This window comes from Rhinoderma darwinii, chromosome 6 (assembly GCF_050947455.1).
Source record: "Rhinoderma darwinii isolate aRhiDar2 chromosome 6, aRhiDar2.hap1, whole genome shotgun sequence".
In the NCBI taxonomy this organism is placed as follows: domain Eukaryota; kingdom Metazoa; phylum Chordata; class Amphibia; order Anura; family Rhinodermatidae; genus Rhinoderma; species Rhinoderma darwinii.
Window position 1 is genome coordinate 55050339 of NC_134692.1, and position 16397 is coordinate 55066735.

The 16397-nt window shown below is 41.1% G+C and overlaps 1 protein-coding gene across 1 annotated transcript in view; it reads right to left on the reverse strand.

Moving 5' to 3' along the window:
* The window catches only part of CASP10 (caspase 10), a 65431-nt gene that overhangs the window by 16554 nt on the left and 32480 nt on the right, over nucleotides 1–16397 (reverse strand). The window contains exons 5-6 of the mRNA XM_075829769.1: nucleotides 14273–14331; nucleotides 10268–10292 (exon numbers count right to left, since the gene is read on the reverse strand). Of these exons, the coding sequence (XP_075685884.1) occupies nucleotides 10268–10292; nucleotides 14273–14331 (84 nt within the window). The remainder of the gene's footprint in view (nucleotides 1–10267; nucleotides 10293–14272; nucleotides 14332–16397) is intronic.

The following is a 16397-nucleotide window of genomic DNA, read 5'->3' on the forward strand; positions in this document are numbered from 1 at the left end:
CGCTTTAAATCATTGTCTCTTTCTGTTAACCATAGTTACCTACAAGGAAACACGTGCAGTCATCATAGCTTTGCATTAAAAGGGCTTTACAGGCAAGGATATTGCTGCTTGTAAGACTGCCCATAAATCAACCATTTATCGGATCACCAAGAACTTCAAGGAGAGAGGTTCAATTGCTGTGAAGAAGGCTTCAGGGCGCCCAAGGAAGTCCAGCAAGTTCCAGAACCGTCTCCTAAAGAGGATTTAGCTACGGGATCGGTGCAACACCAGTGCAGAGCTTGCTCAGGGAGGTCAGCAGGCAGGTATCAGTGCATTTGCACGCACAGTGAGGCAAAGGCATTTGAAGGCTGGCCTGGTGTCAAGAAGGGCAGCAAAGAAGCCATTTCTCTCCAAGAAAGACATCAAGGACAGACTGACATTCTGCAGGACATACAGGGATTGGACTGGAGAGGACTGGGGTAAAGTTATTTTCTCTGATAAAGCCCCCTTCAGACTGTTTGGGACATCTGGAAGAGTGATTGTCCGGAGAAGAAAAGGTGAGCGCTACCATGAGTCCTGTGTCATGCCAACAGTAAAGCATCCTGAGACCATTCATGTGTGGGGTTGCTTTTCATTCAAGGGAATGGGCTCATAATTTTGCCAAAGAACACTTCCATGAATAAAGAATTTGAACTAAACATCCTCCAAGAGCAACTTATTCCAATGATCCAAGAGCAATTTGGTGATGAACAATGCTTCTTCCAGCATGATGGAGCACCATGTCACAAGGCAAAAGTGATAACTAAGTGGCTCGGTGAAAAAAACATTTACATTTTGGGTCCATGGCCAGGAAACTCCCGAGATCTCAATCCCATTGAGACCCTGTGGCAAATCCTCAAGAAGCTGGTAAAAAAACAAAAACACAGAAATTGTGATAAACTCCAAGCACTGATTAGGCAAGAATGGGTTGCCATCAGTCAGGATTTGGCCCAGAAGCTTATATTCAGCATGCCAGGGCAAACTGCAGAAGTCTTGAAAAAAAGAAGGTCTGTTGAAAAACAGATGTCCTTTTTTTCTTCCTTTTTCACGGATCCCTCTATGGACTCAAGTCTACGGGGATCCACGAAAACAGGACCCACATGGGGACAACGCGGACGTGAAAAACTGCAGTTTTCACGTCCGAGTTTCCTCACATTCGTCTGAATAAGGCCTAATGGCTATGTCTTTCTTTATGTGACTTCTTCCGTCAATTTTGGAATTATGGAAGTGTAGAGCATGGAGTTTGTGGGCCTGATTTCCTTGTCAGACTCCGGATACACCAGCTTATGGGTGGTGCCGGTAGGAACGAAGCAGGGATCCTAATACAAAAATCTTGGAGGCGACAGTCACATGTTGTTACGAAGGCCTGGTGCAGATCTTGTTCTACAGTCAGCTGGATTAAGGTCGGTGGAGATGTGATGCGTGAGGAGTAGAGAAAGTTCCGATGCGCTCTATTCTGATGTTGATGTATATGTACACATTTTTGTTTGGTTGTATATATAACCAAGCACAACTTTACTATCTGTATAGAATACAAATAAATTAATTGCAATTTCCATTTGGTCTTTTAAAACTTCAGCAATTTCCACTGCTAGCACAGCTGCACAAAGCTTGAGTCTTGGCACACTCTGGTTTCAGGGTTAGTTTGGCCTTACCCAGGACAAATCCACAGTGTGGTTTGTCATTGGCTCCTGAGATCCTCAGATAGGCTACTGCAGCTATGGCTTTGATAGATGCATCAGAGAAAACGTGGATTTCTCTTTTGATGACAGAGAGCTGGGAGCATATAAAGGTGGCACTTGGAGTTGTTCTAATATTTTCAGAGACTTCTTTCATGCTCTTATGCATTGTTGTTTCTCGATAGGTAGTGGAGTTTCCCAGTCTATGTTCACTGCAGAAAACTGTCTCAGCAATATCTTGCATTGAACAGTGACAAGGGCTATGAATCCAAGATGATCATAGACACTGTTCACAGCAGATAAAACTCCTTGCTTGGTGAAAGGTTTGTCACATGCTGACATAGAATGTGAATGTGTCCCGTTTGATGTTCCACAGAAAACCTAGGTTGTGGTGCATGGGAGTAACATCAGAATCGAGATCAAGGTCTTTCAAGTTGGCTGCATGATCATCAGAGTGGAACGCTTTCAATACAACCGGGGTGTTGGAGATAATCTTGTGAAGTCTGAGGTATGCTAAAGACAGAATTTTTTGTGTTCTGGTGAGATTGCGCGCCTCTTCATTTGTGGGTAAGGATTTAAGTCCATCATCTCCATAGAAGTTCTTCTCAAAAAATTGACGATCGTCAGATCCATACTCCTTCTCACCCCTCTGGGTCGTCCTTCTCACTCCATAGATTGCTGGAGAGGGGCGTGTTTTACTTTTTGACCAAGTGGGTGTTGTACAGAGGAGTGTATGATGCTGACCAATCAGCGTCATACACTTCTCTCCATTCATTTATACCTCAGATAGCGATATAGCTATATCACTATGTGCAGCCACATACACAAACACTAACATTACTGCAGTGTCGTGACAATGAATATACATTACCTCCAGCCAGGACGTGATGTGTATTCAGAATCCTGACCACTTCTGTAGCGTCTCTGTGATTTACAGCATAGCAGGCGTAGTCTCGCGAGATTACGCTGTAAACTGTCATTCACAGCGAGATCTCGCTGTGCTGTGCTGTAAAGCACAGAGACGCTATAGAAGTGGTCAGGATTCTGAATAAACATCACGTCCTGGCAGGAGGTAATGTATATTCATTATCAGGACACTGCAGTAATGTTAGTGTTTGTGTATGTGGCTGCACATAGCGATATAGCTATATCGCTATCTGCAGAGTAAATGAATGGAGAGAAGTGTATGATGCTGATTGGTCAGCGTCATACACTCCTCTGTACAACACCCACTTGGTCAAAAAGTAAAACACGCCCAGTTGTCCATTGAGAAACTCATTAGCATAAAGCTAATATAGGTCATAACTCCGTCAAAAATGATAGTTTTTCTAAATAAAAAACACTGCTGTAATCTACATTACATTGCCGATCACATCATGTACAATATAGGCCACTTATAATGTGGTGACAGAGCCTCTTTAAATGAAGAAATCTTGGTAGATTTCTTTATCTTGTCTATACAAACATTGCCTATGATAACCCAGTCTAGATCAAGGAGTTGGGCAAATAGAGCAACTTTTGGTCTATTGATTTGCAGGCGTACCTTGTGTACCCTGAGAATGTCTCTACCGAGCAGAAGTAGGATCTTTGCACTCTTGTCGAGGGCTAGTATTTCACTGGCTATAGTTCTTTGGTGAGGGTGATGAAGAGCAGCTTCTGGCGTAGGAATCTCTTCTCTGTTGGATGGTATCTGGTTACATTCAATAACTGTGGGTAAGAGTATCTCCATATTATCCTTGAGAGAAGCTATTATGAGTCTACTAGATTTTCTTCCAGAGTCCTCTGTAATACCACTACAAGTACCCAAGGTGTAAGGATAAACATCTCCTTTAAGGTGAATAGGTCGAAGAGTTCCCATTTTGTGAGTGATCGGTTGCTCTGATCATCAAGGATGGTAAACATTGTATATAGTGTATTTAGAGTCTTTTCTGGTTGACCTTTGGGGTATATAATAACTAAACATATCTTTGCGCAGGACTTGTCACAAAAATCTTCTCCGCAGACTTCTGTGAAGAAGATACAGTAGTAGAATTAGCAGCTTTATCTGCATTCCCCCCACCATGCTTTGTCACAGGTGAGGAATGTGCAGGCAGGGAGGGCCTTAGTTCAGATGGATGGAGCGCTTGCACGTGGTCTTCACAGCCGCACTCTATGCACTTAACAATTTTACAGTCCTTAGCAAAGTGTTCAGTAGAAGCACAATATCAAACATTTCTTTTGAAGCTCTTTGCGTTTCTGGAGCAGTTTCTTTCTGAAGCCGAATCACTTCTTGAGGGGATGTGGCTTCTTATGAATATGACAAAGGCAATTAGGATTTTCAGTCTTTTCACCATGGCTGCTCTTGTTTAGGGCTGAAGCCTGAATTGGCATGCAGTGGAATTGAATTTTAACAGCATCAAAAAACGCTTCTAAACCCTTTGGGCCTAGTCAAACATAAATTGAGTCGGATTATGGCAAATAATAGGCTCGCTGCGATCCTGAAAGATTCACAGTCATTCTTTGATGAAGTGTGGGTGCCTTGAATCTTGTACCTAGAAGGACCATCATGTTAATTGGTCTTACTCAGTGTCACCAAGTCCTAACATCCAATGTACATATATTACCTTTAGCCCACTTCCTCACTGTTTCCAGCTAATTTTGTTCTGCTCCCCCTCATTCCCGAGTAACGATGCTCTAAACTTAGGCGCCCAATATTGGTAATTCACTGTAGTTATCCAAAGGGGCGTGAACTACGGTGTCCAATCAGCGTAAAGTAGCTTGTTATAAATGTGTTTGATTAGAAACTTGCCCAGCGTGGTCTCGCTGGGCAAGGATGTCAAAGGCTGCCTCACGCTGAGTGGACAGTATCAGAGGAAGTGAAGATGGCTCCACCCGAGGAGATTCACTATAGTTCAGAACGGGGGTGGGGTGTGGGAGAAGAAAAAGAAAACCAGTGCTGGAAACAGCGAGGAAGCAGATGTTAAGACCTGGCGACAGGTTCTCTTTAAGCTCATTGTGAGCTAACTGGCTCTCCCTTTCCCTCCCTTGTCCATCTTGTTGACCCCTATGTGTCTGTTGGTGTATACTATGTTCCTAGGCGATTGCCCTTGTATTTGATTTTCTACTGTAAACTTTCCACATTTCAGTCCACTTTAACCCCTTCCCGACATGTCGGGAGGTGCTTCCCGCAAAGCGCCGTACATGTACGGCGCAGTGATTGTGCGGGCTCAGGAGCAGAGCCGGCACCATCACCGCGGGGTGACAGCTGTATTATACAGCTGGCACCCTCCTGTAACTGCCAGGACCGGAGCTACTCTCCGATCCGGCAGATTAACCCCTCAGATGCTGCGCTCAATAGAGTTTTCACCCGATCGGCAACCCAGTGATGCAATCGCTGGGTTGCTGTGGCAATCGGACGCCAGAAAATGGCGTCCGAGTCTGCCTTGTACGGGAGCCCATGAGGACCCGCCTTCGGCGTGTCCTCATAGGCTTGCTGTCAGTGAATAACTGACAGCGCTAATACACTGCACTTCGTATGTAGTGCAGTGTATTAGAGTAGCGATCGGGGCATCAGGCCCTCATGTCCCCTAGTGGGACAAGTCAGAAAAGTAAAAAAAAGATAATAAAAATGTGGTAAAACAATAAAAACACACACATTTCAAATAAAAATAAAGCTAAACTGACTTTTTTCCCATAGTAAGTCTTTTATTATGGGAAAAACCGTAAAAATGAAAAAAACTATACATAATTGGTATCGCCGCGTCCGTAACGACCCAAACTACAAAACTATTATGTAATTTATCCCGCACGGTGAACGCCGTAAAAAAAAACATGAAAAACAACGCCAGAATCTTTGTTTTTAGGTCACATCTCCTTCCAAAAAATGCTATAAAAAGTGATCAAAAAGTCACATTTACTCCAAAATAGTACCAATAAAAACGGCAATCCGTCCCGCAAAAAATAATCCCTGACACCGTTTCGTGCACGCAAAAATAAAAAAGTTATGGGTCTTAGAATGGCAACACAGAAAAATGATTTTATAAAAAAAGTGATTTTATTGTGCAAAAGCCGCAATACATAAAAAAAACTATATAAATTTGGTATCGCCGTAATCGTATCGACCCGCAGAATAAAGCCAACATGTAATTTAGGGCACACTGTGGATGCCGATAAAAAAAAACAATAAAAAACTATTCCAGAATTGCTTGTTTTTGGTAATTTCCTTTACCAAAAAATGAAATAAAAAGTGATCAAAAAGTCGTATGTGTTCTAAAATGATACCAATAAAATCTACAGCCCGTCTCGCAAAAAAACAAGCCCGCACACCGCTCAATCAACTGAAAAACAAAAAAGTTACGGCACTAGTAATGCGGTGATGAAAAACATCTCAATGCGCAGGCCGGAGGGGAACATTCCTTCAGTTTCAGGGCCCTAGTATTTAGGAACTAGGAAAGGGAATGGACATAGCACATCCGCTGGAAGCGAGGGCGCCCGTATTATACCAGCGCAAAACTTTCCCAGTAATATTTCCCAAACTACGAAGGAGAAAAAGTCCCCAAAAGGTGCAGAGCGTTACAGAAGGGGAGTGAGAAAGAAAACCGTTTATCAGTGTGACGCCGGCCTGTGCATAACGGATCGCGTCACATCGTAACACACATCTATGGATAATTGTATTATTTACCCCATTATTATACCCTCTTATTATGCCCTGATGTACTCCGCACAGATTACATATACTCTGATGTTCTCCGCACATATTACATATACTCTGATGTTCTCCGCACAGATTACATATGCCCCCACATTATAAACTGAAATACCAGCAAAACCCCAAACAGAACTATTACCAAGCAAAATCCATGCTCAAAATGGCGGTCTTTCCCTTCTTAGCCCTACAGCGTGCCCAAACAGCAATTTATGGCCACAAGTAAGGCATTACCATACCCGGGAGAACCCGCTTAACAATTTATGGGGTAAGATTCTCTAGGGGCACAACATCTTGTGCGGTGAATGGGCAGATCAGTGGAAAAATTGAAATTTTCACTTTGCACCATCCACTGCGTATTCATTTCTGAAAAACACCTGTGATGTCTAAATTCTCACTACATCCCTTGATAAATGCCTTTAGGGGTGTAGTTTCTAAAACGGGGTCACTTTTGTTTGGTACATCAGGGGTTTTGCAAATGCAACATGGCGTCCGCAAACCATTCCAGCAAAATCTACGCTCCAAAAGATAAATACCGCTCCTTTTCTTCTGAATGCTCCCATATACGTAAATAGCCTATTATAACCACATATGGGGTGTTACCGTACTCGGGAGAAATTACTTTACAAATGTTGGGGTGCTTTTTCTTCTCTATTCCTTGTAAAAATGAAAAATGTTGATCTAAAACTACATCTTGTTAGAAAAAAAAAATATTTTTCATTTTCATAGCTTAATTCTAATTAATTCAGCAAAAAACCTTTGGGATCAAAATTTTCACTATACCCCTAGATGATTCCTCAGGGGGTGCAGTTTCCCAAATGGAGTCAATTTTGGGGTGTTTCCACTGTACTAGTACTACAGGGGCTCAGCAAATGTGACATGGCGCCCAGACACTATCCAAAATCCAAATGGTGCTAGTTCCATTCTGAGACCTACCGTGTGTCCAAACAGCCGTTTATGACCACATGTGGGGTATTGTTTTACTCGGGAGAAATTTCTTTACTAATTTTATGGTGCTTTTTCTCCTTCAGTCCTTGTGGAAATGAAAAAAAAAATACCTAAACCTACATTTTATTTGAAAAAATGTAGATTTTCATTTTTACGGTCTACTTCCAATAAGTTCTGTAAAACACCTGTGGGGTCAAACTGCTCACTATACTCCTAGATAATTTCCTCATGGGGTGTAGTTTCCAAAATGGGGTCACTTGTTGGGGGTTTCCACTGTTTTGTCCCCTCAGGAGCTTTGTAAATGTGACATGGCCTCCGCAAACCATTCCTGCTAAATTTGAGTTCCAAAAGCCAAATGGCGCTCTTTCCATTCTCAGCCTCGCCGTGTCTCCAAACAGCCGTTTATTACCACATGTGGGGTATTGTTTTACTCGGGAGAAATTTCTTTAAAAATGTTATAGTGCTTTTTCTCCTTCAGTCCTTGTGGAAATGAAAAAAAATTAGCTAAACCTACATTTTATTTGAAAAAAATGTAGATTTTCATTTTCATGGCCTAGTTCCAAAAATTTTTGCAAAAAAACTGGCCGGTCAAAATGCTTGCTACACCCCTAGATAAATTCCTCGAGGGGTATAGTTTCCAAAATGGGGTCACTTGTTGGGGGTTTCCACTGTTTTGTCCCCTAGGGGGCTTTGCAAATGCGACATGGCCTCCGCAAACCATTCCTGCTAAATTTGAGCTCCAAGAGCCAAATGGCGCTCTTTCCATTCTAAGCCCTGCTGTGTGTCCAAATAACCGTTTATTACCACATGTGGGGTATTGTTTTACTCGGGAGAAATTGCTCTACAAATGTTGTGGTGCTTTTTCTACTTTAGTTCTTTTGGAAATGAAAAAAAATTAGCTAAACCTACATTTTATTTGAAAAAATTTAGATTTTCATTTTCATGGCCAAGTTCCAAAAATTTTTGCAAAAAAACTGGCCGGTCAAAATGCTTGCTACACCCCTAGATAAATTCCTCGAGGGGTGTAGTTTCCCAAATGGGGTCACTTTTGGGGGGTTTCCACTGTTTTAGTTCCACAAGACCTGTTCAAAGCTGACATGGTACCTAAAATATATTCTAATAAAAAGGAGACCCAAAATCCACCAGGTGCTCCTTTGCTTCTGAGGCCGGTGCTTCAGTCCAGTAGCACACTACGGCCACATGTGGGATATTTCCTAAAACTGCAGAACCTGGGCAATAAATATTGAGTTGCATTTCTTGGGTAAAACATTCTGTGGTACAAAAAAAATGGATTCAAAATGAATTTCTGGAAAAAAATAATGAACTTTGTAAATTTCACCTCTACATTGCCTTAATTCCTGTGCAATGTCTAAAGGGTTAAGAAACTTTCTAAATGCTGTTTTGAATACTTTGAGGGGTGCAGTTTTTAAAATGGGGTCACTTATTGGGGGTTTTTAATATCTAAGGACCTCAAAGCCACTTCACAACTGAACTGGCCCCTGTAAAAATAGCATTTTGAAATTTTCTTGAAAATGTGAGAAATTGCTGCTAAAGTTCTAAGCCTTGTAACGTCCTAGAAAAATAAAATGATGTTCAAAAAACGATGCCAATCTAAAGTAGACATATGGGGGATGTTAGTTAGCAACATCTTTGTGTGGTATAACTGCCTGTCTTACAAGCAGATACATTTAAATTGAGAAAAATGCTAATTTTTGCAATTTTTCGCTAAATTTTGGTGTTTTTCACAATTAAATACTGAATGTATGGGGCAAATTTTGCCAGTAACATAAAGTCCAATGTGTCACGAGAAAACAATCTCAGAATCACTTGAATAGGTAAAAGCATTCCGGAGTTATTACCATATAAAGTGAAACATGTCAGATTTGAAAAATGAGGCTCTGTCAGGAAGGTCAAAAGCGGCCAAAGAGGGAAGGGGTTAAAGTGTAGAAATGTTTCCCTTCCCTTTTCCCATCCCTTGGTTGAACTTGATGGACATGTGTCTTTTATCAACCGTACAAACTATGTAACTACGTAATAATGTGGTCTGAATGAAATGTTTTTTTTTATCTTTTATCTATTGTATTCTTGGATATGTCTACCAAGGGTAGATTAACCCACAGGTGAGAATATTGGATTTCTTCTGATTTGTTCTGCTTTTAAAAACCTTCTAACCTTATATTTAAAAAAAAAAAAGCTTCTTAAAAATGCTAGCTTTATGAAAATGTAATATGTGTTTTTTAAGGCTTTTTTTATTGGTGTTTTTGGTGTCGTTTCATACTCGTTTTTGTCCTGGCATTATTGAAGTCCTATAGAGAAGCCTACAGTAAAAATGCCTGAAAAAACATCATACCCAGAGCATGCTGCGTTTGGAAAAAAACACCACTGACCACAAAAAGGCCACAAACCAAAATGCAGTTGTGATTAGTGCATTTGATATTTTACTATAAACTTTAATGTAACATCTGGCCGCACTAAAAACCGCTGCAAAACCACGCCATTAAAAAGGCCATGAAAAATGCAACAAAGCGCTGCGTGTGTGTATCCAGCCTAAGGGTATGTTCACACGCTTACTAAAAACGTCTGAAAATACGGAGCTGTTTTCAAGGGAAAACAACTCCTGATTTTCAGCCGTTTTTTAAGCAAACTCGCGTTTTTTACGGCCGTTTTTTGGAGCTGTTTTTCTATAGAGTCAATGAAAAACGGCTCCAAAAACGGCTCAAGAAGTGACATGCATTTCTTTTTTGCTGGCATTTTTTAAAGCGGCCGTTTTTCAAAACGGCCGCATAAAAAAACGGCCCGTCGGAGCAGAATGCCGTGTTTCCTACTGAAGTCAATGGGCACATGTTTGGAAGTGTTCTGTTCCCGAGTTTTCAGCTGTTTACGGCTCGAAAAATGGCCGTGTGAACATACCCTCAAGGAAACCATTAACAAAACTCACCTTGAGATGAAACTTGTTCAACAACCTGTATCAAAAGACAAAACACATAAGTATATAAGTAAAGTCCAACTATGGCTTGAATTCCAGTTTAGATTATTATTATTATAAGAAAAGATCGAGAACATGCAGAATTTGGAAGCTTCATAGGTAGTGGCAAAATATGTGTCACACTGCTATTGGAGGTTTAAAAATAGGGAGCTGCCTAACATCTTACCATCCATTCACACCCTAGCACTACACTGACACACATTTATCGCACACCTTTGAGCACTTAGTCCGCCACTCCCCTCAAGACTAGTGGGAGGGGCTATCACTATTTAATGCACACTCCTTCTGCAGCATTCTTTGACCCGTCTGCGTCCTGATGGGAACGGGTTTTCACCCACCCACCTACCTAGTGAGTATGGCCTTTTTTGTGGTTTTGATATTTATGTCCCATTTTTTCTGTTTGTGTTTTTAAATTAGGAACGAAAAGTTCTGGTTAGGGACTCGCAAGGCACTGGGGACCCTTGACGTTGGGTTGCGAGCTTTGCGTATTTTGGCCAAAATAACAACTAATACCCCATGTTTCATGGATATTTCTTACTACGTATACTACACTTTTTTTCAGGACGCAGCCGGGTCTTATATGCTGGGAGGGCATGATGTGCTGGCGTTTGGTTTGGAATGCAGAGCAGCCCGCTTTAGCTAACACTAGCGGCGTTACAAATAGGCTGTTATTCGGCAAGATACGCCATGCCTGACGACCAGCACATTATCCCTCCACGTATTACACATAGTACTGACACCCCATGTACTATTCACAGCACTGACCCCTATTCATCACATTTATTTTATTTATTTTTATTACATTATTACACAGTTCTGACACTTTCATACATACATATTTATTTTTTACCATCCATTCACACCCTAGCACTACACTGACACACATTTATCGCACACCTTTGAGCACTTAGTCCGCCACTCCCCTCAAGACTAGTGGGAGGGGCTATCACTATTTAATGCACACTCCTTCTGCAGCATTCTTTGACCCGTCTGCGTCCTGATGGGAACGGGTTTTCACCCACCCACCTACCTAGTGAGTATGGCCTTTTTTGTGGTTTTGATATTTATGTCCCATTTTTTCTGTTTGTGTTTTTAAATTAGGAACGAAAAGTTCTGGTTAGGGACTCGCAAGGCACTGGGGACCCTTGACGTTGGGTTGCGAGCTTTGCGTATTTTGGCCAAAATAACAACTAATACCCCATGTTTCATGGATATTTCTTACTACGTATACTACACTTTTTTTCAGGACGCAGCCGGGTCTTATATGCTGGGAGGGCATGATGTGCTGGCGTTTGGTTTGGAATGCAGAGCAGCCCGCTTTAGCTAACACTAGCGGCGTTACAAATAGGCTGTTATTCGGCAAGATACGCCATGCCTGACGACCAGCACATTATCCCTCCACGTATTACACATAGTACTGACACCCCATGTACTATTCACAGCACTGACCCCTATTCATCACATTTATTTTATTTATTTTTATTACATTATTACACAGTTCTGACACTTTCATACATACATATTTATTTTTTACCATCCATTCACACCCTAGCACTACACTGACACACATTTATTGCACACCTTTGAGCACTTAGTCCGCCACTCCCCTCAAGACTAGTGGGAGGGGCTATCACTATTTAATGCACACTCCTTCTGCAGCATTCTTTGACCCGTCTGCGTCCTGATGGGAACGGGTTTTCACCCACCCACCTACCTAGTGAGTATGGCCTTTTTTGTGGTTCTGCCTAACATCTTGGCACTGACCATCACTTCCACTCTCTGAAAAAATGTCATCATAACTGGGGTAGCTTTTTGATTTGATGTTCAGAAGCTGCACCACGACTTCTCACCAAACAAACATGACATAAAAAACTTAGTAATAATTTTTATTTTTTTTAAGGAAGCCATCTTTGGAAACTGGAACTGCGTATATGGTAAGGATGCAATTAAAGAAAAATCTAAATCAAAAGTTTGTTAGATGTAGTGCAGCCAAAAATGTTGTCTAACCTGATGATTTTGGGTCTTCTTTTCTTCCTTTATGTAAAAGTATATTTTTGCTCCCCACATTTGTGCTATGTTGAATTAGATGTCTCCCCTCTGCTGCTGCCCTCCCCTCTCACAGCATACAGTCTTACAAACACACCAAAAAAAAAAAAGGCTGCAGTTTTCCCCCTCTTCCCTGTCTGTTCTTTATGGTTTTACTCTAGAACAGGAGTACTCGTCCAGGGTCTGCCATCAGGTGAAGGTCTGCGCTGAACACCAACAGTAAAGATGTCGTAACTGGTAATCACGTGTCTCACATTAACAGTAAGTAAACCCATGTTCCTCACATTAGTAACCACAAAGTGCCTCATATTAGTCTTACTAATTTGAGACACGTGGTTAAAACAAGGCAGATCGGGTTGAAACTAGGCGCGAGGTGTTCCTAATGGGAGGTACATTTGGGTACAGTCGATTAATGTGAGGCACATGGGGTTACTAAATTAATAACTCCATATACCTCATATTAGAAACCGCAACGTGCCTAATGCAAGGCAAATGGGAATTATGTGAAGCTCATGAGGATAATGTGAGGCACATAGTAACCCCATGCTTTATATTTAAAAGGGTTATCCCATCATAAAAGATGTATTACCTATCCACAGCATAGGTGATACGTTATTGATTGCTGACCCCTACCGATCAAGAGAACGAGGGTCAAGACCCATGTATAAACGGAGCGCCGGTAACGCGTGTGCGCTGCTGCTCCATTCGTTCTCTTTGGGATTGCCAGAAATAACCGAGGCGCTTTTTCAATGCATTCTCGCCGTGCCCATGCCCTTTTCTGTCTCTCAATGCCTCCCCTTCCTTCCTCCTTCCTAAACTTTTATTTAATTGGAGGCAGCGGTCACTCACTCAGTGTAGGAGGCACATCCCTCCTCTGCTGCAGCAGCAGCACCTAAGAGTGCCTTGGAACTGAAAGGGGACGTTCCTCCTTCACTGCCCAGTCTGTGGCTGCACTGCTGTCATCTCGGCTGTCGGCTGTGCGGGGTGAGTTTGGAAGAATAAAGGGAACACATCTTCTCTTTTGGTCCAGAGCAGGAATTCGGACATCTAGTGTCCGTAGTCCAGATTTGGACTGCGCTCCGCCACTTGCTTTCCTCTGCTCTAGAAAGATTTTTGCTGACTAAAGTGGTTACTGAACATTTACAGCCTGCAGACAGGGTAAAGGGGGCTACAAGCTGCTGGAAGGTAAGGAAGGTGCCACTTTCCCTTAATAACTCATAAGACTTATGCAAAAAAAAATAATAATGACAAGTACCTATTAAAAATGCTATTGCATTGTTCCCCATTAAAGTCAGGAAGGACTAGGAATGATTAGGTTAAAAAAATATCCACACCTTTAGGCTGAACAATTTGAAGGGAACGGTTAAAAATCCTGTTCGCTAACATGAAATCTGACCACTGAAGTAAATACTAACTGCTTGTGGTTCCAGTAACATCTTTCAATTCATGCGAAGTATGCAATTTTACCATCTGTAGCATTGGTCAAGAGTGACTGTTTGCCCACCCTGTGTAAGACGTCGTGCACACGACCGTGCGGTGTCCTCTGCATTTGCGAACCGTGCTCACAGTAATAAGTATAGGAGCACGGTCGTATTTTTGCAGCTCATTTCTACGGCCTGGACACTCACCCGTAAATATATGGGAAAGTGTCTGTGGCCAATGGAAGTGAATTTGTCAGTATTTTACGAGTCCGTAATTGAAAATAAAAAATATGGTCGCGTGCATGAGGTCTTAGAACAGTAAGGCAAAACAAAGATCTTCTTGCAAAAAGGCAGAATACTTTCAAGAAATGTAAAAGCAAGTTTAAAAATGTATTCTGCATAGCTCGAATGTAATTTATAGTTTATAAAACCCCCAAATGATCTAAGAATTTAAGATGATATAGAGAAAACAAATATGTTGTACGTGTACCTCTATGGAAAGCTTCATCTTATCATCATACAAGGATTGAGTGCTTGTGTTTTCTTTGACTAAAACAAACAAAAAAAAAAACATAAAAAAACTTTTTCATGACTTACACTGCAAAGCTGAATGTGTTTCTGCTTATGGCTGGACTGGCACTGTGCTTACAGGAAAGACAGCATGGCAGCAGTCAAGCCATTACCATCTTTGGCCATGGATAATTGAAGCCTATTGGTATTTAATGGCATATATATTTGGTATACAGACATGTACATCTGATGTGCTGTAAACCAAAACAAAAAACATTTTTTTTGGTGAAGTCAGAAAATAAGGGATTGGAAAGTGATGGACGGTTTAATGTTGTTACATTAATTTTGTCAGTTCGCAGTTAAATTTTGCATCGTTGCAATGGATCATTGAATTATTAATCATTCAAAGCCTAAATGTTCATAGTAAAATTTTGCCTTTTGGATTGACAATTTCTAAGGCCCAATTCACACATCGTTTTTTGCCGCTGATTTTGAGGCAGTAGCCACGTCAGTATGAGCTAAAAAAAAATAAAAAATGGCCCAAATCTCCCTCCATTGATTACGATGGGAGATAGAGGCGTTTTTACCTTCAGGCTGTTTTATGACCGCTCGCGGGGGGAAAAAAAGCATCGTGCCCTATTTTGGAGCGGTTTCCACCTCTAAACCTCCAATGAAATCAATGGGAGGCAGAAAAGAAATGCGCCGTTTGTTTGGAGAGTTTTTTGACCAGGTTTTTGCATTTGCTTAATAAGAAAAACGCCTTAAAAAAGCATAAAAATAGTATTAAAAAAAAGCATTTAAAAACACTTGCATCTCACAATACGCTTTAAAAATCCTGAAGTAATATTGAGGCACATTTTTTTGCCAAATAATTCTCTCATTCTTTCATGAATGATTATACCAAATATGTATACTTTCTAATGTGTATGTACCAGTACCAGTGTGTGAACATTTATTGTAGGAGTTAGGCACCATGCACACTGTAAAGTCCAGTACACAGGATGTATGGAGATATACCGGCCCTGCTTCTCCGTACTACAAACATAGGCATACTGTGTGCCGCCGCATGGAGATATTCTTCACTGTAAGGAATGCTCCCGCAACTTTTCTTTTTGTCTGATTCATACGAAATCTGAAAGAAAAAAATCTGTATGTCCCCATATGCATAAGTGAGGCACGGTAGGGCCACATAGACTTCTATGTGCACCGTATTATCGCTCCATACAACTCAAGGTTGTAAGGAGTCATAATACAGTAGTATACATAAAAGTGATCAAAAGACTGCTGGCCATAGATGACTATTAGCAGTGATCTCCATAGACAAGTATGCTGGGAGGGCATAGATTATATCCTTTCAGCATCCTATCCCCATCCTCCATGCGATTTTTTTTCCTGTACTAGGGTCCCATTACTAAACACGGAGCTCAGTGTTACTTTTTCTTGCAGGGAGTATCTCACGGTCACTTCAGGAGAATAACTTTAAATACAATGTACCAAACAGCATGATCTGCCTTTAAATGATTTATACAGATGTATATTATTGTCCTAGCTGCATAGGGCACAAGTATAGACATGAATACACATATTGTGGACACAAATGCTTTAAATGGAATGTATGACCAAAAAACAAGCTATTGTTTAAATCAACTTTTTACATTAGAAACACTTTTTAAACAATTTTGGTGGGAAGTCACTATCTATATTAAAAAAACAAAAACATGAAATGTTGCAATTTTCACTCTGGCCACTAAGCCCTCAAAATAAGCGGACACTTCCTGTTCTGTAAAGATCACTTTACAGCAGTCAATTCATTATTATCACAATATTACACCGTTGGTAATCAGTGATGCGCACAGCTCACCTCCTCTATTTACCTGCACAGTGACCTCTGCACATGTCACAGAGCTTTCTCATGTTTTCTCAAGTCTGCTGTAAAGCAAATCTCTGAACTGCTGTACACGGAGCAGAGTAGCAGCTCAGTCAAGATGGCTGCCCTTATAATCATGTACAGAAAAAGTATATATACATTAAGAAAATCAAATTAGATTTTTGTACTTACTGTACAATCTATTTCTCATTGAATTAATTGGGGGAAATAGCACCAT